The following is a 26,823-nucleotide window of genomic DNA, read 5'->3' on the forward strand; positions in this document are numbered from 1 at the left end:
AAAGCTAAAAGATCCACTTATAGTGTACTACTCATTGTCTATACACAGTGGAGGGGACCCTTTTGTGGCTATTAGCTCCAACCCACCAGGGATGAAACAGAAGATTGCGCTCTGGCAGGGTTGCTGCATAGACGTAAGTTGGCATTAACCAGTGGCGATTACCTCCAGAAATGTCTAATGGCTGCCAAAGTGGAGTAACCACACCACCAAGATGATGTGGTCACATCCCCTTCAACTTTACTCATTAATACAATTAATTAATACAATGAGAAGAGGACATGCTTGGTCACACCCCACCTAAGTATCAGGCCCATGATATTATGTTGACAGGTCCACCATAAAATAGAAAGTTTAGCCTCCCCGATTAGTAAATTTACCTTCAAAATGTTTCTGCGCAACTTTTTTTAATAGGTTTCCTATCAATGATTAGCAACAACTGCAATGTTTGATTATATGTTTAATATACATTTTGTTGAAGTTAAATTTAGTTCTGACATCTAACATATAAATAATGCATTAAACATGTGTCTTTATTTGTTTTTAGGGATCCATCACACAATGGTCATCTTCACCTGCCAAGAATACCTAGGCATTGCAATATTGCTGCTTCAGTATGCATCCTGCCAACAAAGTCCAAGGAATGAGGACTCTTTATCTTTCAGCTTCACCCAGGATTTGTACTATACAACAATATATGAAAATTCCGCTCCGAAAACCTATGTTGTGAGTCGAGTCAAAATGGGTGTTTACTTGAAAGACCCTCAATGGACAGTAAAGTATCAAATATTATCTGGAGACCAAAATGGGCTTTTTAAAACAGAAGAGATGGTGGTTGGGGATTTCTGCTTTCTACGAATAAGGATGCGCAGTGGCAATACGGCACTTTTAAATAGGGAAGTAAAAGACTACTATCAGTTACTCATCCATGCCTCTGAGAAATCATTGAAGTATGAGATACGGACTAAAGTCATCATTCAAATTTTGGACGTAAATGATCTAAGGCCTCTCTTTTCAACAACATATTACAAGTTTAAAATCAATGAAGATGCACCTCTTAAAACAGTCATTGGTAAAATTAGTGCAACAGATGCTGACTTGGGCCAGAATTCTATGTTCTACTACACCATCAACACAAAATCCCCATATTTTTGTATCCATCCAGCAAGCGGTGTTGTCATGTTACTTGGACATTTGAATGCCACACAAAGGACTACGCACAAGCTTGAGATTTTAGCAGTTGACCGCATGAGAAAAATTGCAGAGGGCATTGAATTTGGGAATGTAGCTTCTCTGGAGGTCTTGGTGCAGCCAGCTCTGAAGAAACCTCCAGTTATTTCATCAGTAACAGTGGCCGCGGCAGACTCATCAGAAAGGCTTCTTTATGCCACTGTAGTCATGGATTTAGCAGATCCAGAGTGCAGCATATTTTCTGTGTCAATTGTAGATGGAGATCCATATCATTATTTCAAGATTCTAAGATCTTACATGGGGAAAAACGAATTTACTGTAGTTTCTACTGCACAAATTAACTGGCTGGAGCACTCTCAAGGTTTTAATCTAAGTCTTCAAGCTAAAGACAAGAGCAAGCCACCACTTTATTCACCCATTAAAACAATATTTATTCCACCATGGCGATATGCTTCAGCAAGATTCGAACAGGACATTTATGAAGTACAGTTGAATGAATGTGCCCCACCGGGCAGTCATGTTACAGTAGTTAAAATTATTCCATCCATTTCATCTGTGGAATATTATTTAAAAACTTCAACTGATAAGTTCAGACTTAACACCAAAACTGGTCTGATCACCACCAGCAAACATATGGATATAAAAGATCAGTCTACATTCCATTTAGAGGTTACAGCACTTGATGGACAGGTCTCTACCTCCGTTATTGTCGGCCTTTTAGACTGCAATAATCACTACCCAGTGTTCTCTCAGTCCACATATGATGGAACATTTAATGAAAATTCCCCTATAGGAACCGGGATTTTACAAGTTATTGCCACAGATGCTGACCAAGGAAACAATGGTAAAATCTCCTACAAGTTGGTTAGTCCAAAATCTGCTCCATTTATCATTGACCCATTTTCAGGAGTAATATACAACAGCAGGGTACTTGACTATGAGCTAAATCAAAGATTATATAATCTAAAGGTTTGGGCATCAGACTTTGGCACTCCTTTCCGAAGGCAAACTGAAGTTTATGTAACCCTAACCCTTAATAATTTGAATGACAATGCCCCGGTTTTTGAGAAAATCAACTGCAATATAAGCATTCCAAGGGATATGTCCACTGGGGAGAAGGTGGTGGAACTTTCAGCAATTGATGTGGATGAGCTTCAGAATATACAGTATGTGATCCTTTCTGGTAATGAGCTACAGAAATTCAGATTAGATCCCACATCTGGAGATATTACAGTTAGAGGTGACATTTCTAGTCCACCATCTTCATTGCCTACTTTCTACTCATTATTTATTACTGCCAGTGATGGGGAAAATAATGCCGTCCCAACTGTACTCAATATCACAGTATTAAACAAGGGTTCTCCAAAATCTGTGCTTTGTGAAGAGACAGAAGTGGCAAGCAAAATAATGGAAAACATGAAAAATTCATTTAATATACAGACTGAAAATCTAGTCTATGAGGAGGACACATCCTTCAATGTCCACCAGATAAACTATTATGCTCCTCAGTTTGATGACAACTTTCCAGTATCCGTCGATGTGGCTGAGGACACTGCTGTCAACTCTTCCATTGTACAGCTGTCAGCTTTCGACCTGGACAGCGGTTTCAATGGCAAACTAGTATATGTAATATCTGCAGGAAGTGATGATGGTTGTTTTGACATTGAAATGGAAACAGGAAAGCTGACTGTTTCTGCACCTTTAGACCATGAAACTACAAGTTCCTATATACTTAATATTACAGTTTATGACCTTGGAACCCCTCAAAAGTCATCTTGGAAAATTCTAGCCATTAATGTATTGGATGTAAACGACAATGAGCCCAAGTTTCCATCATCGGGATATTGTGTGGTATTACGTGAGGACGCTAAGATCGGCAGTGTTGCCCTAAAAATAAGGGCAGACGATAGTGACAAAGAAGACAATGGTAGGGTAAAATACTCACTTCTTACATCAACAGAGAAGTTTACAATTGACAGTGTCACGGGTGACTTAATAGTTAAGAGCATGTTGGACAGAGAGCTATTGCCAAAATATAAACTTAAAGTAGAGGCAAGAGACCAACCCAAAAATGACAGACAACTTTATTCTGTCACCGATGTTGTTATATCTTTAGAAGATGTCAATGACAATGCACCATACTGTCAGCCAGTAACTGCCAATGTAAAAATTGCAGAGGACATTCCTGTAGGAACCGTTGTACATTTTGTGGATGCTCAGGATGTCGACATTGGACCTAATGGAGATGTATCGTATTTTCTAATAAACGATGAACAAGGGATATTTTCGGTTGAGAAGTTAACTGGGGCTTTGATTCTGGAGCAGGACCTTGACTTTGAGAAGAAGACATTTTACAATCTAACCATCAGAGCTACAGATGCTGGCCAGCCATTCCCACATTCCTCTGTGTGCCATGTGGAAGTGCAAGTGCTTGATGTCAATGAAAATCTGCACCCACCTTTATTTCAATCTTTTGTCTTTCACTGGTCAGTACTAGAAAACTCACCACCTGGCACTATAGTGCATTCGATTACAGCTCAGGATGGTGACAATGGAAAAGATGGTGAAATACGTTATTCAATAAAAGATGGAACAGACATCTCAGTTTTCAGCATAGATGAAGGAACAGGTTGGATATATTTATAATTGTTCTGAATGTTATTGCAATTCCAGATTTTCCTGTCTGATGACTTGAATGCCCACGTGTGACATGTTAGAAAATCCAAAAATAGATATATGTAGTCAAATTAACCAAACAGGCAGATTAAATTAGGTCAATACATTTTGAGAGGTTTTTTTGCATGATCTACCTTTGTGTGGTCTTCAAAAAACCACAGGGATTTGAGCATTAAATGGGCCACTGGCTCGCCAAAGGATTATTATTATTAACAGTTTCTTATATATTCTTATATATGTTCCGCAGCACTTTACAGAGAATGTTTGAACATTCACATCAGTCCCTGCCCCAGTGGAGCTTACACTCTATATTCTCTGCCACATGTACACAAATACAGACATTCTAGGGTTAATTTGTTGGGAGCCAATTAGCCTACCAGTATATTTTTGGATTGTGGGAGGAAACCGGAGTACCCGGAATAAACCCACACAGTATGGGGAGAATATACAAACTCCACAAGTGGCTAAAATTATGACAACAATAGCAATATTATGCAGTATAAGGGACAGAGGAGAGCTGCTGCACATGCCCTGTTGAGTCCTCCATCAGTGCAGTAGACCAGAGAGCAGCTACCAGGAAGTAGAGACAGGAGCCTTACCATGATGTGGGAGAATGTGAGCTTAGAAAGTGTAGTACTAGTTCCATTATGTTTGTGTATTTATTATAATGGTATATTTAACCTTTTCTTGACCACTTATTTTATATTATTTAAATGTTTGATACAGTCAATACTATAGTGTTAGATATTAATACTGTGTTCCACACAGTATCCAGTGTATAAAAATGTGTACATTAATGTCCGGGAATTGTTACTTGGTTCTTCTACTGCATTGCTGCAATGTTGCACAGAGTGCAAGATTTTGAACTGAATTTGGAAAACCCCCTCTAGAAATCCTGCGTTTGCCACTGCATTGATAGCAATGTGTGGCAAAACTCATTAAAGTTCTGGATGATCACCAGTCAGACCAAAGGTTAGGTTATGAGAGCGTGTGTATACTAGCATTAAGCAAATATACTTACTGTAGTAGCATAACTAAAGCATATTTATTGATAAAACCTAGATAAACAACGTTTAATCTGGTGGAGCAATTTGGCATCTCCGTATATTCTGCAGCAGTATCTGTTTACTGTGTCAAATTCCTTTTTTGAACCAAGAACTTGATCATGGTGCCAAAATCACAAAGCAGTAAATAATTTATGAGACCCATTAAACAAAATAAAATAGTGTAACCTACAAGGTTAATTTACTACATGCAGCAGTGAATCTGTTCACACATTTACAGTCATTATACCTGCTTGCTTTTATATTCATATAAAACGTATTGTTCTGAGGTTAGGCACAGAGTCAGTCATAGACAGAAACAGGCTGAACTAGGAAAGGTGATTGAACGTACACAGGCCTGATTCACGTTGACTCACTAATCAGCGGAAATTCACTGCTTAGTGAGCCATCTAACGCCGACAATCGAATGATTTTTCAATGCACCATCCCCCTGACCGTCTCCATCCCACTCCGCGCTCCCACCTCCCCTCCTGTGCGAAGGCCTTGGCGACTGTGCAAGTGGACAAAAGCATCTGCACAGCGGCCCTACACGTGCGTATATTAGCATATACGCCTGCGCAGAGCAAAAGCATTGGTCCCCAGTGTGAATACGCTAGGGACGGTCATTACTGAATCGGGCCCACAGATCAATTGTGAATAACTGCTAAAGCAAAAATATCCAATGGCGCACATAAATGATCCAATTATTGCCCTGATTTGCATAATAATAAGCCGATAATCTCATAGTGTAGCTGCGGCTGACCACCAGTTACAGGTATGTTGCACATGACGAGTCGTCCTCCTCATTTGATAGATCCAATCATTTGTTAGCTGCAAGTCATCCGCACCAGGCAGTGTATACAGTGTATACAGTGTGCTTCAGGCCTACCAACCAACGTTTGCCCCTTTCCTTCACAGGGGAGAATCAGAGAAATGTTATTTTCCCTGGGAAGGAATGGGGAAGATGTACTAAGCGTTGAAAACTGATAAAGTGGAGAGTGAAAAAGTACCAGCCAATGTTACATGTTGTGTTTGAAAAATGACATGAGCTGGTTGGTTAGTAGTTTATCTCTCTCACTTTCCAGTGCTTAAGTACATCTGACCCATTGTGTGGCCACACTATGGGGCAGATGTATTAAGCCTGGAGAAGAGGATAAACTGGAGATAAAGTGAAAGGAGATAAGGCCCCAGCCAATGAACTCTGTTTGAAAATGACAGTTGGGAGTTGATTGGCTGGTGCTTAATCTCCTTCCAATTTGGACCTTAATCTGGTTGACTCACAAGGCTGTGAATTGTCCACCAGACGCCGCCCGCAGTGCCGGCCTCCCCTCTCGCATGCGCGATCCCTTGCGAATGGCCGCACATCTACGGGTACCCTGTGCAAGGACAGGGTGGGCAGCTGAGATTCGCTGATGTCAGCTGCCTTCCCTCCTCATCTGCATCACCGGGTGATTACAAATGGGAACGTACAGCATTGTCATGGGAACACCAATGAAATGCTAGGCGTTCCCATAGGCGATTTTCCCAGCCTGCAAGACCCACACCCCTGGCCGCACTGTTGTGTACGAGCGCCCAGTGAATAATCTATCGGTGACCGCTAGCACACAACTGCTAGATGCGCACAAATAACTATGCGCAATTGCAAAAAATCGGACCCCCGTGCGAATGCGCTGGGATCCGATTAAACCAGATTAAGGTCCTTTACTTTATCTCTAGCTTTTATTTTCTTCAAGCTCAAAGCATCTGCCCCACTGTGAGATATCTTGTAGGGTTAAATTTGCTAAAGCATCTAAAAAATAAAAGAAGAAATGTTGCCCCCTAGCAACCAATCAGATTCTGTCTATCATTTTCTAGGATGCCATTTTAAATGACAGAATCTAAATGGTTGCTGCAAAATCACATTTTAATTTTTAAAAGCTTTAGTAAATATACTCCACAGTGTATGGCCACGATATCCTGGTGTATGGCCACGATATCCTGCAGGTGACAGAAGTATATCCCGAGCAACACACTTGGGAGAGTTTATTTGTTCACGTCCACAAATGGCTTATTATTAGACATTATTTTCTGGATTGCACAATTAAAGCCGCCTTTAATAGGTGGGCTTACAACTCATTATATACTCGTCAAATTATTTCTAAATTTAGTTTTGCCTGATTACAGATTTCTGGATATAAAAAAACTCAATCAGGATTTTGATGAAACAATGTTTCCAATTGAAGGCTGTATGTGTGATAGAAAACTGAGCCCCACCTTCTATCTATATATTATGAGAGTGTCCATCCCTTAATGCTTTATAAATCCCCTCGATTTATCCTTGACAGTTCCTCAATGTTTTGTGAATCTGAGATAAAAATAAGTACAATGCCGTTCATTGCAAAATATATGATGTCATTGTGATTCAGCAGCGTTATTGATAGCGATGATCTCATTTTTCAGGAGCAGTCCGGACAGAGGCTCCTCTAGATCGAGAATCCGTTTCACGTTACTGGTTGACCATCTATGCCACAGACTTGGGTTCCATTCCTCTGTTCTCTGTAGCTCAAGTTTACATTGAAGTTGCGGATGTCAATGATAATATCCCCCAGTTTTCCAAAGCTGTGTTTTATGCCTCAGTGCCTGAAAACTCACCACCCAATGTTTCCATCCTTCATCTGGATGCTACAGATGCTGACTCCGTTTCAGCGGGAAAACTTTCCTACCAGTTCTCTAGTGGGAACAGTCAAGGATTGTTCGCATTGAACCCAAATACAGGTAAGAACCTTAAACAACCTGATAATCTAACAACTCGAAAACCTTTAAAACTGTTTCTTGTTTGTTTTGCATTTTTATGTTTGTGATGTTTTTTATTCTCTATAATCCACTGTGTGGAATAGCCAGGTTAGTTTAATAACTAACTGTCACATTACTAACTGCCACATTATCAAACATGCTGCATTCTTTCCTAACTGACATGGGGCCAGATGCACTAAGCTTCAAAAGTGATAAAATGGAGAGTGATAAACAGCCAGCCAATCATCTCCTACCTGCCATGTCACAGGCTGTGTTTGAAAAATGTCCGGCAGGAGCTGATTGGTTGGTTTTTTATCACTTTCCATTTTATCCCTTTTGAAGCTTAGTGCATCTGGTCCATGTTCTGCAGATCCACAGGTGGCCTGGAAAACACAAACTGTTGGTAGATCTTAAGAACTGGTTTGGCCAGTCCTAGACTACATGAATATATTGTGATACAGCTGCATAGTCAACTCTCTTACCATATATTATGTGGAATACTGAACAATAGGCTCCATGTACTAAAAAGATAAGGCAGATTTATCAATGAGTGATATTCTTGATATCATCTGTTATGATTTATAAATGCCAATCAGCTTCTAACTGTCATGGGTTGGACAGTGATGGTTAGGGGCTAATTGACTGGAACATCATTTATCATTCGCAATGAGTGATAACAAGAATATCCCTTGTTGATAAATACCAAATAACCATCTCCTGTCATATTTAAAACAGAGCCTGTAGCCATCTGACAGTTAGGAGCTCATTTTCTGGTACTTTATCTCTGTCCATTTTAACTCCATCCAAGACCTAGTACGTAGACCCATATATCTTAAATGTAAAGTTCATACGATTACTAAGCATGCCAGGTGTAAGTGAAGTGTAAGCAACCTGTGGCTTGGCAGCTGTTATGGCTTTTAAAGAAGAATAACTGATAGCTTCTGGAAGTGACAGTGTTCTAGCCATTACAATGATAGGGACATATAGATTTGGATGTGGTTGACTGTTAGAATTGGTTCCTGAGCTATGGCCACCCTAGGAATGTGCATCAATGTGTCATGTGTCACATTGGGGAGACTACTGGAGGGAACATCATTGATTCCAATCTGCGATTGAGCAAAGCAACGACTATGAATGCATATTACTAAAAAGCAACAGTATTTGGCCATTGGATCTCTACCGTTGATTGTGTTTACCATCAGAAAGTAACTATTGATCCTTACTACACTGCTCAATGGCCATCCCTAGGCCACCCTCACCTTTCACACAACAAAAATGCTTGCAGTGGTTGCTATTTGCCAGGCAAATAATTCTCCTCCTTGCAGCCGCATGTGAGGAGATGTGTTACCGTACACATGCCCTTGCATGTTACCTAAGGGATTCGTGTGGCGGGGGCATTAGGCTGGGCGGCAGGCGGTGTTTATCAGTTTGCTAGGCTGCAATTACGCACAGCGTAGCAAACAGCTCTGAATCAGGCCCAAAGTACTACTGTAACAGAAAGTACTACTGTAACAAAAAGTAATACTGTAACAACTGTGCGGAGTTTGTATATTCTCCCCGTACTGGCGGGGGTTTCCTCCGGGTACTTTGGTTTCTTCCCACAATTCAAAAATATACTGTTAGATTAATTAGTTCCCAACAAAATAAACCCTAGAATGTCTGTGCACATGTGGTAGGGAATATAGATTTTAAGCTTCACTGGTGTGAATGTTCAAATATGCTCTATATAGAATATTGTGCATAATAATGCAGAATATGTGTGTGCTGTATAAACAACTGGTAATAAATAAATACGGTACTTGTGGAGTATCACGGCTCCCACAACCTTCATCGTATGCTGATGTTATGCTAAAAAATCGCATCGCATCGCATACGATCAAATCGCATGCGATGCGATGCGGTCGCACCCGATTTTGCACTGAAATGCATGAAAATGCATTGAAATGTGTATTAAACTTGTGAAATGCCCCCAATGCCATTTTTCATAGTGCACCACCCCCACTATCAACGTCAACCCGAAGCGTGGCGAGCGGCGGCGGTACGCGTCCTACGACCTTTTCATACCCCCACTATCCACGTCGGCGTGGAGTTGAGAATAGAAAGTGTGGCGAACGCAGCGAGCCACCGAGCCCGAAGCGTGGCGAGCGCAGCGAGCCCCGCGAGGGGACGCGGATACCTTCACAGCTATACGCGTCCCCTCGCAGGCTTCACAGGTATCCGCGTCCCCTCGCGGGGCTCGCTGCGCTCGCCACACTTTCTATTCTCAACTCCACGCCAACGTGGATAGTGGGGGTATGAAAAGGTCGTAGGACGCGTACCGCCGCCGCCCCTCGCGGGCTCGCTGCGCTCGCCACGCTTCGGGTTGACGTTGATAGTGGGGGTGGTGCACTATGAAAAATGGCATTTGGGGGCATTTCACAACTTTAATACACATTTCAATGCATTTTTATGCATTTCAGTGCAAAATCGGGTGCCATCGCATCGGATGCCATCGTATGGCATCCGATGCGATCGATCGCATACGATTTTTGAGCAAAAATGCTCAAAAATCTGTAAAAATCGTATTGCATCGTATGCCATCGTATGCCACTACATATGGCATACGATGCCATACGATGGGAGCCGTGATACTCCACAAGTACCATAAATACTACTGTGACAAAGTACTACTGTAACAGAAAGTGGTAATGTCACTGAAAGTACTATTGTCACCAAAAGTACCTATGTAATAGAATGTACTACTGTCACCGAAAGTACTACTGTAACAGAACGTATTACTGTCACTGAAAGTACTATTGTCACCGAAAGTACCTATGTAACAGAAAGTGCTAATGTCACTGAAAGTACTATTGTCACCGAAAGTACCTATGTAACAGAACGTACTACTGTCACAGAAAGAACTACTGTAACAGAACGTATTACTGTCACCGAATGTACTATTGTCACTGAAAGTACCTATGTAACAGCATAGGCCTGCTCACGGGGGGTGCCAGGGGTGCACAGGCACCTCCTAATCACCGCCGGCACCCCCACACGATTGCACACTAAAATGTTGATTCCCGGCCCGCAGCAGCACAGCACCTGGTTACCGGACGGCGGTGGACAGGATTGCATTAACTGCCTGCCGCCGCTGACCTCCAGCCCATATGCCAACAATACAGATCATCAAGGCGGCTGGGTTCAGACCGGGTGCTGGTGGCTCCACTGAGGTCAGCCCCCGCCCCTATAAATGTCACTGCGCACAGTGACGCAATCACAGTGCACACCCCTGACCTCGCGCCCACCCTCCTGCTTGCACTCTGGCCCTTCTGCCCGCACCACTCCCACGCTTCCCACCTGCCTTTCAGAGCCAGCACACCGGCAACACGTCGGGAACTCCTCAACTCGGTCAAAGGCAGCCAGCCACTACGCCAAGCCAAGTCATGCTGGGAGGTATGATAAAATATTAAAGTAAAATAAATGGCTCTTTACTGTGGTGCTGTGGCCATGAGCTGCTGCAGCAGTCACTGTCACTGATACCACCAAAATGGTGGGTTGCACCCGGGTTTTTGGACTCGGGTGCAACCTGTTATTTGTCTCCTTTACACTAGCATCCCCCCAGGTATCCCCCCACCTTGTGGAGGAGGGTCCTGAGCAGGCTATTGGAGGTGACATCATCTCCAAGCGCCGGGACATTCGCTGGCCGGGACCCCCGCAACGTCATTGATGCCCAGTAGGCAGTGATGGACACGACCCTACAATTGTGCACCCACTAATGAAATGGGCTGCACACACCTATGTGTAACAGAACGTACTACTGACACCGAAAGTACTACTGTAACAAAGTACTACTGTAACAGAAGGTATTACTGTCACCGAAAGTACTACTGTAACAGAACGTACTACTGGCCCCGAAAGTACTACTGTAACAGAACATACTACTGGCACCGAAAGTACTACTGTAACAGAAGGTATTACTGTCACCGATAGTACTACTGTAACAGAACGTACTACTGTCACCGAAAGTACTACTGTAACAGAACATATTACTGTCACCAAAAGTACTACCGTAACAGAACGTACTATTGTCACTGAAAGTACTACTGTAACAAAGTACTACTGTAACAGAAGGTATTACTGTCACCGAAAGTACTACTGTAACATAACGTACTACTGTTACTGAAAGTACCATTGTCACCTAAAGTATTACTGGTACTTGTGAGTTATCTGGGCGTCCGATTTTGGTACTAGATCGCATGCGATATCGCATGCGATATCGCATGCGATTTGCGATTTGCATGCGATTTAGCATGCGATTTGCGATTTGCATGCGATTTAGCATGCGATTTGCATAAGATTTGCTATTCATTTCATTACCCCACTATCCCCAAAGTGTGTCTATCAACGTGAACCCGAAGCGTGGCAAGCGCAGCGAGCCCGCGAGGGGCGGCGGTACGCGTCCTCCGACCTTTTCATGCCCTACTATCCACTAGGGCGTGGAGTGAGAATAGAATAGTGTGGCGAGCGCAGCGAGCCACCGAGCCCGAAGCGTGGCGAGCGCAGCGAGCCCCGCGAGGGGACGCGGACACCTGTGAAGCCCGCAAGGGCACGCGGATACCTGTGAAGGTGTCCGCGTCCCCTCGCGGGGCTCGCTGCGCTCGCCACGCTTCGGGCTCGGGGGCTCGCTGCGCTCGCCACACTATTCTATTCTCACTCCACGCCCTAGTGGATAGTAGGGCATGAAAAGGTCGGAGGACGCGTTCCGCCGCCCCTCGCGGGCTCGCTGCGCTCGCCACGCTTCGGGTTCACGTTGATAGACACACTTTGGGGATAGTGGGGTAATGAAATGAATAGCAAATCTTATGCAAATCGCATGCGATATCGCATGCGATATCGCATGCAAATCGCAAGTACCCAAAATCGGGAGCCCGGATAACTCACAAGTACCGTATTACTGTAACAGAAGTACTATTCTAACAGAACGGCCATTGTGTTTTTGGGAAAATCACAATGACCGCGTCGGTCCGCAGCGTGGGGTGAGTGGCCGGGTCCAGCAGTTGCCACCCATAGTAGGTGCTGCCCCATGGCCCGTGCCTCACGGGCCTAGTGGGAAATCCAGCCCTGATTATCACTGAGAGTACTATTGTAACAAAGTACTAATGTAACAGAACGTAATACTGTCACCGAAAGTAGCATTGTCACCGAAAGTACTACTGTAACAGAAAGTACTACTGTAACAAAGTACTACTGTACTGTACTGTACAAATGTCCTATAATTACTGTAACCGAAAGTACTACTGCAACAAAATGTACTATTGTAACAATAAAAGAAAGTTAAAAGTTATCACTTTTGTGCCCCACCCCCTTTTTTTTTTTACTATTCTGGCTCCAAACTTGTCCTGCACCCATGACTTCTCCCTAGCTAATGTGACTCATCCGCATAACCACTCCCCAAACCGCACACTGATCCCCACTCTGATCCGATGTGTACTAAGAAACAGATTAGCAGAGTGACATTGCTGAAAATGTTTGTCTTACATGCTTACACTTTCACCCTAAATTACAATTTCATCATTTGCAACCCATCTTTTTTTCATAAGCACATTATGGCATAACAAAAGAGGTCTTTAAAAATGCATTTCAGGCCTGACGTTCCCATAATACAGCTGTATTTTCTAGGAAAGTGAATGTAAGGCTTGTGAGGACAGGTGCTTGATGTACAGTAAGTGTTGCTTGACATTCAGCCTACTGTATATATGGGAATAATGTACTCCGTACTGTAATATAAAATAATATTAGAAGCCACTGGAGATTTCCGGGAGGACCGGGACCATATTAAAGTGTGCTTTTATACAGAACACAGGTTGACATCTAATATATTTAGATATTACAGTAAAGGGTGTATAATTCCCATGCTCCAGTATTAAGTAAGACATTCTCTTTTACGCAGGTGCTCCTTGGATTCATGCATGTGGTATCTTCATTGCTCAATGCTTCACATGACATAAGTGACATCACTACATTTTATGACATAACTTATAATTATACAGTAGTGATGTCACTTGTCCATATCTGCATGATGGTATTTCATGGCAGCAGCCTCACTAATCTCCTAGGGGCAATATGTACCCGTAAATTAGCATTCCTGTTGAGGATTTTTTTTTGGGGGGGGGGCGGGGGATTTATGCGAATTCACACAGCAGCAATCAGGTCTGTATTGGGCCCATTGATAACAGCCCATACCAGCGATAAGTAAGAATGAAAATGCCAGCTTATGATATGTGTGGCCATGCGTGGAGTAGAAAAGTTGCAATGGGCATTGTGGTTACTCCGGCACACCAGCTATCCCTCTCCACCAGGCTTTCCCATAGGGTGTTCCCTACTGCTGCCAAGTTATAAAAGTCTTCACTTTTAGAAGCTTGTTGTATGGCTGTCCCTATAGAAAGCTAAAAGGACGGCCATTGTTGCTCACCAAGCAGACGATATCTCCGATCCGTAGAGAATGGCAGCTACCCAAGAAGCTTGGGTTTGTGGCCAACCCAGGGTGCTATCTGCAGTGAGTTTGTATGTTCCAGTTTCCTCTTGTGGTCACATGACACAGGGGTAGGGTGATTGACATTTGTCTAAACTGACCCTGGTATATTTGGTATCTGTAGTTCTCAAACTCCACAGGAGAAGGGACAAATGAGCTTGGGGCCATTGTCATTATGTATGCATATCTTGTCCTGTAAAATTACATATTGTAGATCTATTTTTAAATTACTTCTTTTTACTCAACATTTCTCAATTTGTTTAAAGACTCTCACCAAGTTAGAGGTGCTTATGTCTGTACCCATGGTACATTGCTCATTGCTCAGCTCATTGCTGAGTGAAAGCGAGAGGACTACAACTTGGCTCAAAGGAGAGTTTACGAAGCTAGAAAGGTGCCCACACACACAGTAGAACAATATTTTTGCCGGTTTCCGACCGATCGACCGAAAAATCGGCCGATTTTTACCGATAACGCACATGGTATCTTAAGATAAATCTTTGGTGAAGATGTGCGCTTATCTGAAATCTTTTGTTCAGGACGGACAAAAGATTTCAAGGCTAATTTATGCGCACATGGGTATGGCCGCCCTCCTCCCTTTCTCACCTTTCTCCTCAGCCCAGCACATGGGGAGTGAGTGGTTCCTGGGGGGCTGCTGCTGCTGAGCAGTATCGGTCTCCTCTGCCTACCATATGAGGAGTGGTCACACTGATCACATTCCTCTCCAGGATCTGACCCTGGCATGGTCATAGCTCCTGCAATAAGGCTGTGCCCCTAAAATTACCCAGGCCTTAGGTGGACAATCAAAAGGTCAACAGCATATGGTTGACATGCACAAGGCCGACATAGACAAGATGCTGATCCAAGCAAAACATCAACATGACAATGATCGACGCATGACATCATTGAAAAACAAATTATAATTTTTTTTATTGAACTTTTTCATATTTTGCCATCCATGTGGACACAGATTGGGAAAGGCAAATCGACCTCATGTCAGCGTTTTCATGTGACGATCATGTCCATTGTTGGCCTTTTGCTTGTGTCAACATTTTGCCCATGTTGGCCTTGTTCATGTCGATAATATGTTGTCGACAATTTGTGCGGTGCACACGGGCCCCTGAGTCCCTGGGGGCCCACGCTGCATGCATTTTTTAATCCGCTCCAGAGTCCAGCAACAGGAGCGCTGCCAAAATTGCCCGAAAAATGGCACAGTGGCCATTTTTCCAGCGTTATACACAATGGATTATGACCACTCTAGTGCTCATAATCCACAAGCCTGCACTGCTGCCGACAGCAATGGAGCCATGCAAAAATCCCCGGAAAAATGTCCACCTCACCATTTTCCAGAGGTTTGTGCATGCACCGTAGGGTCTGAGCACTCTAGTGCTCAGACCCTGCTGCTCCCGGTGCTTCTTGCGCTGCTCCCGGCCGAGAAGAGACGTTTTTGTCTGATCTACTAGTTCATAAATATTAAGTATATTGGCCAGGGGCGATTGAAGAGAGGATGGGCCCATGTGCACACTCCGTGCGAGCCCCCTCATCTCTGCGACACAGAAGACTCTTTTTGGAGACCTGCCATTGTACAGGTCTCCAAAAACATGGTGCATGCCTTGTTCTCAACAATAAATCTCTATTGCAAATGTGAAGGTCTTCGGAAAGATGTCGCCAATCATGTTCCCAACAACAAATCTATACTGTGTATGCCTAAATCACCAGGAATATGTCCTGCCATTTACTGAGTGATTACTGCTGAAACAGTGGCACTAACGTGGGACTCCAGAAAGGTAAGTAACTGAACATGGGTGTACCCACTATACATAGATAGAGGTGCATGCTGTCGCGTGCCCACACCAACCAATAACATTCTAATATGATGGAAAAACAGATGTGGTTATTCCATGTTAGAGCACTTGTGTGCACATAGAGGCGAGTTGTTTCATAAAGTTGTGGATGAGCAGAGAAGCACAGACATAACGTTGATGGCTCCGAGTACACAGAACAGGCCATGTAGTGTTCTGCGGGCTGTTAACTTTACCTCTGACAAACAAGAACCAACCTGTCATTAGACTCTCCAGTTTACACAAATCCTTCAGGCTTTTGTCTCTTAAACACACTGTATAACTGCCGTCTCCCACAATTACACAGACGTACAGGACTGAGAAGTGAGCACAACTGAATTTGTCATTTCCATTCAGGAGGAGACTTGGCTTCTTATAAGTCAGGGCATAAGTTATATAACGCAGATCAGCCCAACATGACAGGGTATTGTCTAATCGCTGTGCCCATATATCCACCCAAAAATGACATAACTCTCTTGTTGGATAAAATTGGCCACAGCGGCCATCTTTATTGAAACAATACAAGTTTAACAATAACCAAAAACATTCCCCACGGAAGGTGGTCCCCGAGGCCCTCAATAAATCAATCCCCACGTCTAAGCACTTCCAGGAGTTCTTACCCCCAGCCGATAGCGATTGGCTCGAGGGCACCAATTGTCAACACCCAGTGCTCATTAATTAACCTCACCCAGGGGAGTCCAGCCCCCTCATGGGGCCCTCCCCGCCGCATAATTAAGCCTCAATGCCACTAACCTCGAGGACCCCCCCTCCGCCACCAAGCACGGGGTTGAACCCTTAACCCCGTGCGCCCCCCCCCACATCCGGAACGCTGTTTCTATTCCTTCTTGTAGTCCCAAAGACCAAACATCTATTCCCACCGCATTCAGGTGCACACCATCCCCTCTCCAAAATGCCCCGGCACCAGACTCAAGTTCCCTGTGCCTCACCACCACAGCCCCGTTCCTGGCCATAAAACGCCCAATCGCCCTATTAACCTTAATCCGCGCCTTATTGAGCTTGTCAGCCGACCTTGCATCCCTCCAATAATGGCGTGGCACAATATCCGACCAAACCGTGATCACTTCCGGAAACGTTGCCCATAAACGTAGGAGATCAAACTTGATATCCCGTATCAACTCCCTAAACGGTCTGCCCCAAGGTCGTTCCCACCCACATGCAACACTAATATATCGGGGGCCCTACCAAGCCGAACAAAACGGTGAAATTCTTGCAAAACTCCACTCCATACCATACTGCGCTTCCCCAGCCAGCGAACCACTGCCTCCTCTCTATCCAAACCTAGCTGGCGGCCGTTCGGTCTGACATCAGCCCGTAAAGCTCCCCAAAAGAAATAAGAATGTCCTAAAATCCAAATCAGGCACGGAGGATGTGAAAAGAACACAGTCAACCTCAACAATCCCCTAAACGAACATAAGAGCGAAAACGAGACGATTCCCACCGCCCAATACGCTTAATTAACTCATCCCCAAATCCCATTCTAGCAGCCTCAGTTGCGGCCCCAATGCGGAAAGAGTGACCCGCATAATCCTCCCCCTTGAGGCCCAACGTCCGCAGGACTGCTCTAAACACACTTGTGAACTGGAATCGTGATAAAAAGGATCCATTCGCATGCATCAACAAAGGATCCCTTTCCCTGCCTACTCTGACTTCCTTAAATCTCCTTAGCCGTGCCACCGGGCACATATCTGACCCTGGTACAGAGAAGAGAACTACCTTCTTCCCCTTCCCCAACTGATCTGTCTTTGAAATCCACATCCTCCTCTAACAAGCCCCCGGGCCTGGACACGCTTGGGCTCACCAGCTCACCTATCCGCAGTGCCCCGAAGAAGGCAAGCGAAAAAGCTAACCCGAACAACCTTTCCTCAAAATTGGAACTACAAACCGCCCCTAACTTTATGCCCATATTCTGCAATAACTGAAAGGAAACCGGCCTTCTCTTATCATTTACTACATGTCCTCTCCTCCAACCTTTCAAAGCTTGTGCAATCAGGAAATTCTTAGTGACATCTGGCCTACCGCCGGCGCGAAACCCAAAAGCCAAACCCGCCATGCAGCGCGTGATTTTTGCCACTGACCAACCAATCTCCTTACAATGGCCTATATATAGCAGGACAGCCAACTCGTCCTCATCCTCTTTCAAACCTGCTGCCTCACGCCATGCCATCCAGCTACGCCATTCCTGATTATACGCCGCCCATGTATTCGGGGCCAGAGATTCCCTGATGAGCTGGTCGACTAGCCGTCCAGCAGATCCCAAAGCCGACTCGGGAACCCGGTCCCCTCCCTGTCCGCATCTGGCGCCAACTCCCGGAAACGCTCCCACTGTGAACGAGATAAAGAATCCGCAATGCCGTTAGAGACACCGGGCACGTGCTTCGCCACCACCCACAAATTCAAGGCCAGGCATTCCAATACTAACTGCTGCAAAATAGTGACCACTGGCGGTGAAGATGCCGACAATTGGTTAATGGCCATGACAACCCCTAAATTATCGCAGTAAAAACAAATCTTCTTATTGCGGAACAAATCCCCCCAAACAACTACTGCAACCAAAATAGGAAACAACTCCAACAATGCCAAGTTTTTAACCATGCCCTTCTGCACCCAAGACTCAGGCCACCGGCCTACGCACCAATGTCCCTGGCAATAAGCCCCAAAACCGCCACTACCGGCCGCATCTGTGAAGAGGTCTAACTCCGTGGCCACACATGTGTCTGACATCCACAAAGCTCTGCCGTTAAAAGCCTCTAGAAAAGTTGCCCACACCCGCAAGTCACCTTTCAACTCCCTACCTAATCTGACAAAATGATGAGGAAGAACCACCCCGCTGTCGCTGCTGCTAGCCTCCTGCTGAATATGCGGCCCATAGGCATAATGCGACACGCGAAATTCAATTTACCCAGCAAGGACTGCAATTCCCGCAATCTAATTTTCTTCAACAGCAATGCCCTCTCTACATCAGCCTTCAAACCCAGCAATTTCTCCTCGGGCAAGCGGCACTCCATATTCTCGGTATCAATGACAATACCCAAAAAACTGATTACAGTCGCAGGACCCTCCGTCTTACCCGGTGCAAGCGGGACCCCGAAATCTGCCGACACCCTTTCAACCGTCCTCAACAATAAATCGCAGACCCCGGACCCCCCGGGACCAATACATAAGAAGTCATCTAGGTAATGAATAACTGAACTGCATCCGGAGACATCCTTAACCACCCACTCCAAAAAAGAACTAAAGGCCTCAAAATAAGCACACGACAGGGAGCAACCCATTGGTAAACAACGATCAACAAAAAACTCCCCGTCCCAACAACATCCTAACAAACGCAAACTGGACGGGTGAACCGGCAGCAAACGAAATGCCGATTCAATATCAGTCTTGGCCAACCTAGCCCCTTTCCCAAACTGCTTCACCCACTGAACAGCCGCGTCAAACGATGTATAAACCACCGAGCAGATGTCGGGGTCAATGCCATCATTGACCGACGCCCCTTTTGGAAAAGATAAATGGTGTATAAGACGAAACTTGTTCGCCTCCTTTTTTGGCACCCCCCCCAATGGAGAGACTATCAAATCTGGCCATGGTGCCGACCCAAAAGGTCCAGCCATACGACCCAGCAGCACCTCCTTAAGCAATTTCTCCTGCACCACCTCTGGATGTTCCCTTGCAGACCTCAAATTCCTCCTAAAGCCCCCTGAAACCTGCACGTCGGAAGGTATCCTAAAACCCTCCCTAAACCCCTCCTCCAACAACGCGGCTGTCTGCTGGTCAGGATATCTACGCAGATAGCCCAGCATCCTTTCCAGCCGAACTGGTGTCTCCCCCTTTTGAATTACCGTCCCGTGACTTCCCTCTGAAGCACTTATTTGCACCATGGGTCCCTCCACACGAGGAACATTCGTGTTTAAATTTACACTTCGCCCCAAACCGGCATGCCCCATCGTTGAAGGCAAAACAGAGTCCCTTTTGCATGGCCGTCCCATTTGTGGCCTCTCTCGGCCCCCCCCCCCGTCCCCACGAAAGGGCTGCCCGCTTTTCATGGGAGCCGTCACCTTTAACCATAAAGCAATATCCTTATGGTCCCAACGTATGTTAGGGCGCACCGCCTTCCTCTGTCTAAACTGCTCATCGTACCGTAGCCAAGCCAGGCCCCCGTACACGCGGTACGCCTCCCCTATCGCATCCATGTAACCAAACAAACCTGAACAATTGTCAGGTGCCTTCTCCCCAATCACGCTAGCTAATATAGCAAATGCTTGCAACCAGTTCGTGAATGACCGCGGTATCAGCCGATACCGCCGCCGTTCCTCCTCCTCCTTCTTCTCCTCCTTACGGGGCCTATCCAAATTAAAACGTTCCAGAGGGAGCAGCGAAAATATATCCACGTATTCCCCTTTCCAAATCTTCTCCCTCACCTCCTGCTTCAGGTGGGCCCCCAATGGCCCCTCAAAACATACATACACCTCCCCTTTTGCCGTGTCACTGAGCCTCCCAGTCTCCTCCTGCGTCTCCACACTGCTCGCTTCTGCCCCCGCACTACTGCTGACTTGCCCACCACCCGATATCGGCACCCCGCCGCTCACCGGCACCCCACTGCTAACTGGCACACTACTGCTGATTGGCACATTATTGCTGGCTGGTGTGCCCGCATTCTGCGGCACCCACGCCGCCGCCGGGGACGGCCCCGCCCCCTGTCGCAGACCCGCTAACCAATCTGCAAAACCAATAACTCAGTAAAACCCCTGCTCATCTCCCCTTGGAGGGCTAACCCTCCCCCCCCCTGACTCTGCGCTAAAGCATTAACAGACATAGAGACAGACTCACCAGGCTGCCTGGGGGCTGTGAACCCAGCAGCCGCAGATCCAGTGTCCTGACGAGCCGCAGCCAATGAGGAAGGACCAGGTACTTCTCCATCCTCTGCTGACGCTGCCATCTCTCTTCTCCTGTCATCCCGACCTTCAGGTACAGCGCCAGCCGGCGTGACCTCATTGGAGGCGGAGCCAGCTCGACGCCGCTCGCTCCGTGTACCAGGCCTGCGTTCCTCAGCCTGTACTTCTGCCCCCCTGGCACGACTCACCCCGCGCTGGGCAGCAGCATGCGCCGCATGCCCCGCCGCTCCTGGTCCAGTACCTCGCACCGCCGGATCATCTTGCACGGGGGGGGATCCCCCCCGCGCGGAGGGTTCCGCCTGCTGGTTGGATTCCGCCTGCTGGTTGGATTCCTCCCAGACCTGGTCCTGCGGGCGGAAGTCGCCCGGCCCGCAGCCAGACCTGGAGGGTCCCTAACGGGGCTCCGTGAACGGCGCTGAACCCTGGGGGACACAGATGGGCTGAAGCGCTCCGGAGGCCTAGACCTCCGAGGCCGTGCACCCGCTGGAGCAGCCTCTTGCGCTGCTGCTCCCAGTCCCCCCAGCAGACCTGACATCTGCTGCTGCAGCCACTCTGCCCCTCTGGTGCCCGCTGCCTCCCTAAGGGCAGCCAGCGCAGCGGATACCTCCGCATCAGCGTTGCCTGGGGAAGCCATGGGAGATGCCAGCGTTGCTTAGCTGTTGGAAAATTCTCCCAGTGACCCCTATTTTCCGCCTGAACCCTGCTTATAAACCCCTTCAACACCCCGTTAGGCCCCTCCCCCTATGACCCTCTCCTTAGCCACCCCTTCTAAGACTATCTTGCTAATCAGCTCCCTACAAACCCTGTCAGGGGAGCCTACCCTTAGGCTTTGCCTCCAGTCCGGCTCCTACAGTATAGTATAGAAAATGCAAGTTCAGCCATTATAAAAGCCTTTGTGTCCTTTGGTTACTATGGTTACAATTAGAACTTATGGTGCCCAAACACGGTCGCATGCATTTTAAATGTTTTAATAAATGCATCACATGTAGAATGCACACCGCCAGAGGCATAACTCTGGGAGGCAATGGAGTCATCTGCCGCCGGGCTCCTGCTTCTAAGGGGCCACCTCTCCTCCCCTGCGAGTTTGAATCAGTTAATTGAAAGACACCAATATCGCTTCTGTGGCTGACTACCCCTCCTAACATAATTCATGCAAGTTTCACACACTGTATTAGAACCCATTACATGTCTTACTGTAGACAGACACCTTACTGATTGACCTATTTGGGGGGCACCAATATTTATCATGCCTCCCGGCAACTGGGACAAGCTTACGCCACTGCCCACCACATATATCGCACTGTGTGTGGGCACCTTAAAGGTTCCCACACATGGTGCGATTCTCACGTGAGTTTAACATTTTAGTTTAAATCGCATAACTTCTAGTTCAGATCGCACCATGTTTATTTTGCGCTGCGCAGTCCTGTGTAGTCCATATCGCAAGGCAAAAGAGTACGTAGCGGCAGCTATTTTTGTACTACATCGCATTGTGTCTAGTTCAAATCGCACCCTGTGTAGGGAATCGCATGCAATATGTACTTTCATTTTTAAATGACATATTATAGTCTAGTCCAAATCTTATGTAGTTCATTTAGCACAGTGTATAAAGTCCAAATTGCATAGCCAAATTGCAAATCACACCTAGCACACATCTCACTGTGTGTGGGCACCATAACATTTAGGGCCGTATTCATTGCGGCCGGCAAGGGGGTTAAACGGCGGGGATCGTCAAAAACAAGCAATCCTTGCCGGCCACTCACCTTATTCAACCACCGGGGAAATCCTTGCCGTCCTCTGATTCCCCCAAACAGCCAGGCTTGTGGCTATTGCAGGGAGCCTGCTGCATTTAGCCACGAGCCTCGCTGTTTTAGCAGCGGCACGCGCCATTTTTTCTCCTCACTCCAAAAACCTAGCGAGAAACGGCGTATTCAGGGGTCAGTTGAATACTGACCCTGCGAGCTGTGACAGCGAGCAGGCAGCACTGCTCGCTGTCTCAGCTGTCAAAAAGCATTGAATACACCCCTTATTATCATAGAAACATAGACTTTCAATAGCAGATAAGATCCACTTGGCCCATTTAGTGTGCGCCTTCAATCCTCATTTTGTCATGGTCTTAAAGCCCCGTACAGACGGTGAGATTATTGCCAGTTTTAGTGCAGGCAGATGCAGTCTGTTTGATTGCTCTGGCTTCACTGTGACTGGCAGTGACTTCCTATTGAAAGTCTGACCTTCCAGTCGCCCAACGCAGTCCCATTGGGAAGTGTTCCCTCCCTCCAGGACATCTCTACATGGGCTGCTGAGCAGCAGCCCATAAAAACAGGGTTCTGCACATGTGCAGTATGAGGACAATACTGCGCCGGACCTGGATCCCTATTTATGCCTCTGTGGGCTGCTGCAAAAGCAGCCCATAGAGGCTGGGGGCCAGTGCATGTGCAGCACCGAATAAGCTACTGCGCATGTGCCGGCCCTGTGGCAGGGACCAGAAGCATGGCGGTAGCGGAGGGCCCGCACTGCGGCAGCCCCCCTCCTCTGCCGAGGTAGGAGCCGCCGCTGGGTGAGATATTGGCTAATGGCCAATTTTTGACTAAGATATTTTTAGTTTACACATTTTTAAAAATATATAGACTCCTATGTTGCCTATTTATATTCAACGTTCCTTTGTGAACCTGGCTTGGAGCTACAAGGGTTAACATAGTTAAGCACTATGCATTCTGGGTATATAGAGCAATATGTGAGTAGCACTATTTGTAAATAATTGACACTATTATGTGTGAGTTACAAAGCCATGTATCCTATATTGACAGCTTCAAAAAATACTAAGGGATTATTGTTATGACCCACTAAGCTGCCACCTGAAAGTCTTTCTTTCCTTTGGCGATAATGGTTTCATGCAGTAGCATCATTTAAAGAGCGCATTGACAGTTATAAGCCCCAGCTGACTAGTTAGGTCATAGTTAAATTGATAAAAGTTTAAGACTTTAATAACTAAACACTTAATTCCGGGGCCATGTGGCCTACTAAGTACCCACTGGAGGCTATTATCCACTGAGGTTGTGTTTGCTTCAAGTTCAAATCGCCTGTGTGTTCAATAAACGCTTGATATACGGTTGACATACGCATGACACTTCTACATGCATTTACAAATGTATCAAGTGCACACTGAAAAACATTTTCCCATTCATTTCAATAGTCCATTCATTTCAATGTAATTTTCAGCATGTTTGCCATTAAAATAAATTGGATATTCAAATGAATGGGAAATGCTCTACACAAATATAAATCGAAACAGTAAAAATGGACAGTGTTACAGTAGTAACCCCCCCATGAATGTGGGGAGATGTACCAAGCCTACAAGAGTTATAAAGGATAGAGAGATAAAGTGCCAGCAGTCACTTCCGAAGTTCCATGTTACAGGCTGTTTTTGAAAATGACAGTTAAGGCCCATACACACTGGGCGACTTTCAGCTCAAAGCCGCCCAGTGTGTATGCCCGGGCGATGAGCGGTGAGCGCTGCTGCCCACTCTTGCAACATCTCCGGGAAAGCCGTTCATCTGCTGGTTATACCAGCAGATTAGCGGCTTTCAGGGCGGCTTTGCATAGCGCTCCGCTATGCAATGCCGTCCTCCCCCTCCATCGGCGCCAGGCATCATCGCTGTCCATACACACGGGGCATAGTCGCCCAGTGTGTATGGACCTTTAGAAGGTTGATTGGTAGTTTATCTCTCTCTCCAATTCATCGCTCTCCAAGCCTTAGTACATCTGCCCCCCTATGTATTCATATAATGCAGCATACCACCTACAAGTTACTGCCAGGTGTGTGCTGAAAGATATTGGTACCCCCCCTCCCCCTCCTTTTTAGCACAGTAAAGAATACCCATAAAACTGTACCCCTTTAACCCAATTGTAATAAAAGGAGTTGAAATCTCATTGTGGTTCTTCTCCACAAACCAACTCTTATGGTCCGTCCAGCACAAGTGTTTTCTCTTATGCAAACACCAGAATCTTGCTCTGTAAACGTGTGTGCTTTGGCAGGAGCATAGGGAGTTTGCACCAATGGCAGCACACTGCACTACCAGTAAAGGTGCCAATACATAGTGCGTTTGCACCATGCGATGTGATGCGCGCTCCCGCGCATCTCGAGCACACCGTACAAAAAGTATGTGCTGCACATACTTTTTGGACTGCCTTCTGATTGCTTCGCAACACATGCAAATTGCATGCAAAACGCATGCGATGCGATCTAGCCCATAACGCATGCGATAATCGGGTGTGGTACAGGGTTCCCACAGTCGCGATCCTGACAGTCATTAGCCCGATGTTGGGATCCCGACTGGCCGGACTCAGACAGCATGGCGAGTGCAACAAAGCCCCTTGCCGGCTCGCTGCACTAGCCACGCTGCGGGCACAGTGGCTCACTATGCTCGCCACCTATTCTATTCTCCCTCTATGGGGGTCGTGGACCCCCACGAGGGAGAATAGCCAGTGGCCGTCGGGAACCCGTGCATCGGTATTTTAACAGTCGGGATCCAGATGTCGGGTAAATGACTGTCAGGTCCCCGTCTGGAACCCGCGATAATCGCACTGTGTATGGGCACCTTAAGTGTTTTGCAAAATACTATATACCTCAATAGTTTTGTGTTTCAGAAATTTTACCTTAAGCTAAGCCAATGTATACCTCCCAACATCACCCATTCCAGGAGGAACTCAATGCTCTATTCCCGGACTTCCCTGGTAATGTATGATTGCCATCACCCTTGGTAAAACACCTGTCTTATCAGTTAGCCTGTTTAAAACAGGTGATGGGAAGCATACATTACGAGGGAAGTCCAGAACCAGAGCATTGTGTCCCTCCTGGAGAGGGTCATGTTGCGAGGTATGCAATACAAAACTAGAAGAAACTATTAAAAAATGCAGTAGACAAGAAGTTGCATGCTTCACATACTTGTCCCAGATCCATTAGGTAAATGATTCAATGCGGTACATAAAGTCTGGAACTGCAATGACTTAAAGCCAAAGTTCTCTTTTGTATTCTTTGTAGAGGAGCATGTTAGGGGTTAGGCAAATCTAGTTTTCTGCTTGCCTGCCCCTACAGACTCCTTGTATTTGTCATAGCAAATAGTGTACCATGGGGAACTTTTTGATTTTGAATTTGGCACTGGTGGCCTCTGCTGCTTAAAGTAGGTTAAGCCCTAAAATTCTTGGCTTTCTTTCACACAGAGTAACAGCCCAACTTCTGGAGAGAGGATCTGCTAAACAAATAACAATACACAGCTGATCCTCGTTTTACCTGTTCCAACATGAGTGTGGCTCTAACAATGCCGAGCAGCTATTCACTACCGCTGTAGGCACAATGCTTCCCTCCCACACAGCTGTGTCCTTTCAAGACTGTGTAATCTAGCCGCGCACATAAAGACCGAGCTGCCTGCATATGAGTTTTGTTCGGAACAAACGGCACTTTCCAACTTCATACTGCAGAGCACCAGTGGAAAGAACATTGGGTACTTGTGTATTATCTGGGTGCCGATTATTGCATGCCACTAGTTATGGCATGCAATGCGATTGGACCCGATTTTGAGCTTTTCCCGGGAGGAGTGTACAATTTTAATATCGCGTCGCATCGCATGCCTTAACTAGTGGCATGTGATGCGACGCGAATATACCCGATATTACATTGTACAGGCACCCTGATGCCTGATTATAATGTTAAATGCCCCCCCCATACCCTGTTTTTAATTGTACACCCAACCTGATGGGTGATTACTATGGTAAATGCCACCCCCATTGTTAATGCCACCCCAGTATCAACGCCAACCAGAAGCGTGGGAGTGCAGCGAGCCCGCGAGGGGCGGCGGTATGCGTCGTCCGACCTTTTCATACCCCCACTA

At 46.2% G+C, this 26,823-nt stretch overlaps 1 protein-coding gene across 1 annotated transcript in view; it reads left to right on the forward strand.

Annotated features, from left to right (window-relative positions):
- The first annotated feature begins 558 nt into the window (after positions 1-558).
- FAT2 (FAT atypical cadherin 2) overlaps positions 559-26,823 on the forward strand; it is an 86,048-nt gene continuing 59,783 nt past the window's right edge. Inside the window, exons 1-2 of the mRNA XM_083181753.1 lie at positions 559-3,817; positions 7,347-7,661. Of these exons, the coding sequence (XP_083037879.1) occupies positions 559-3,817; positions 7,347-7,661 (3,574 nt within the window). The remainder of the gene's footprint in view (positions 3,818-7,346; positions 7,662-26,823) is intronic.

The sequence above is a fragment of the Crinia signifera genome, chromosome 4, assembly GCF_055691185.1.
Source record: "Crinia signifera chromosome 4, ASM5569118v1, whole genome shotgun sequence".
Taxonomy (NCBI): Eukaryota; Metazoa; Chordata; class Amphibia; order Anura; family Myobatrachidae; genus Crinia; species Crinia signifera.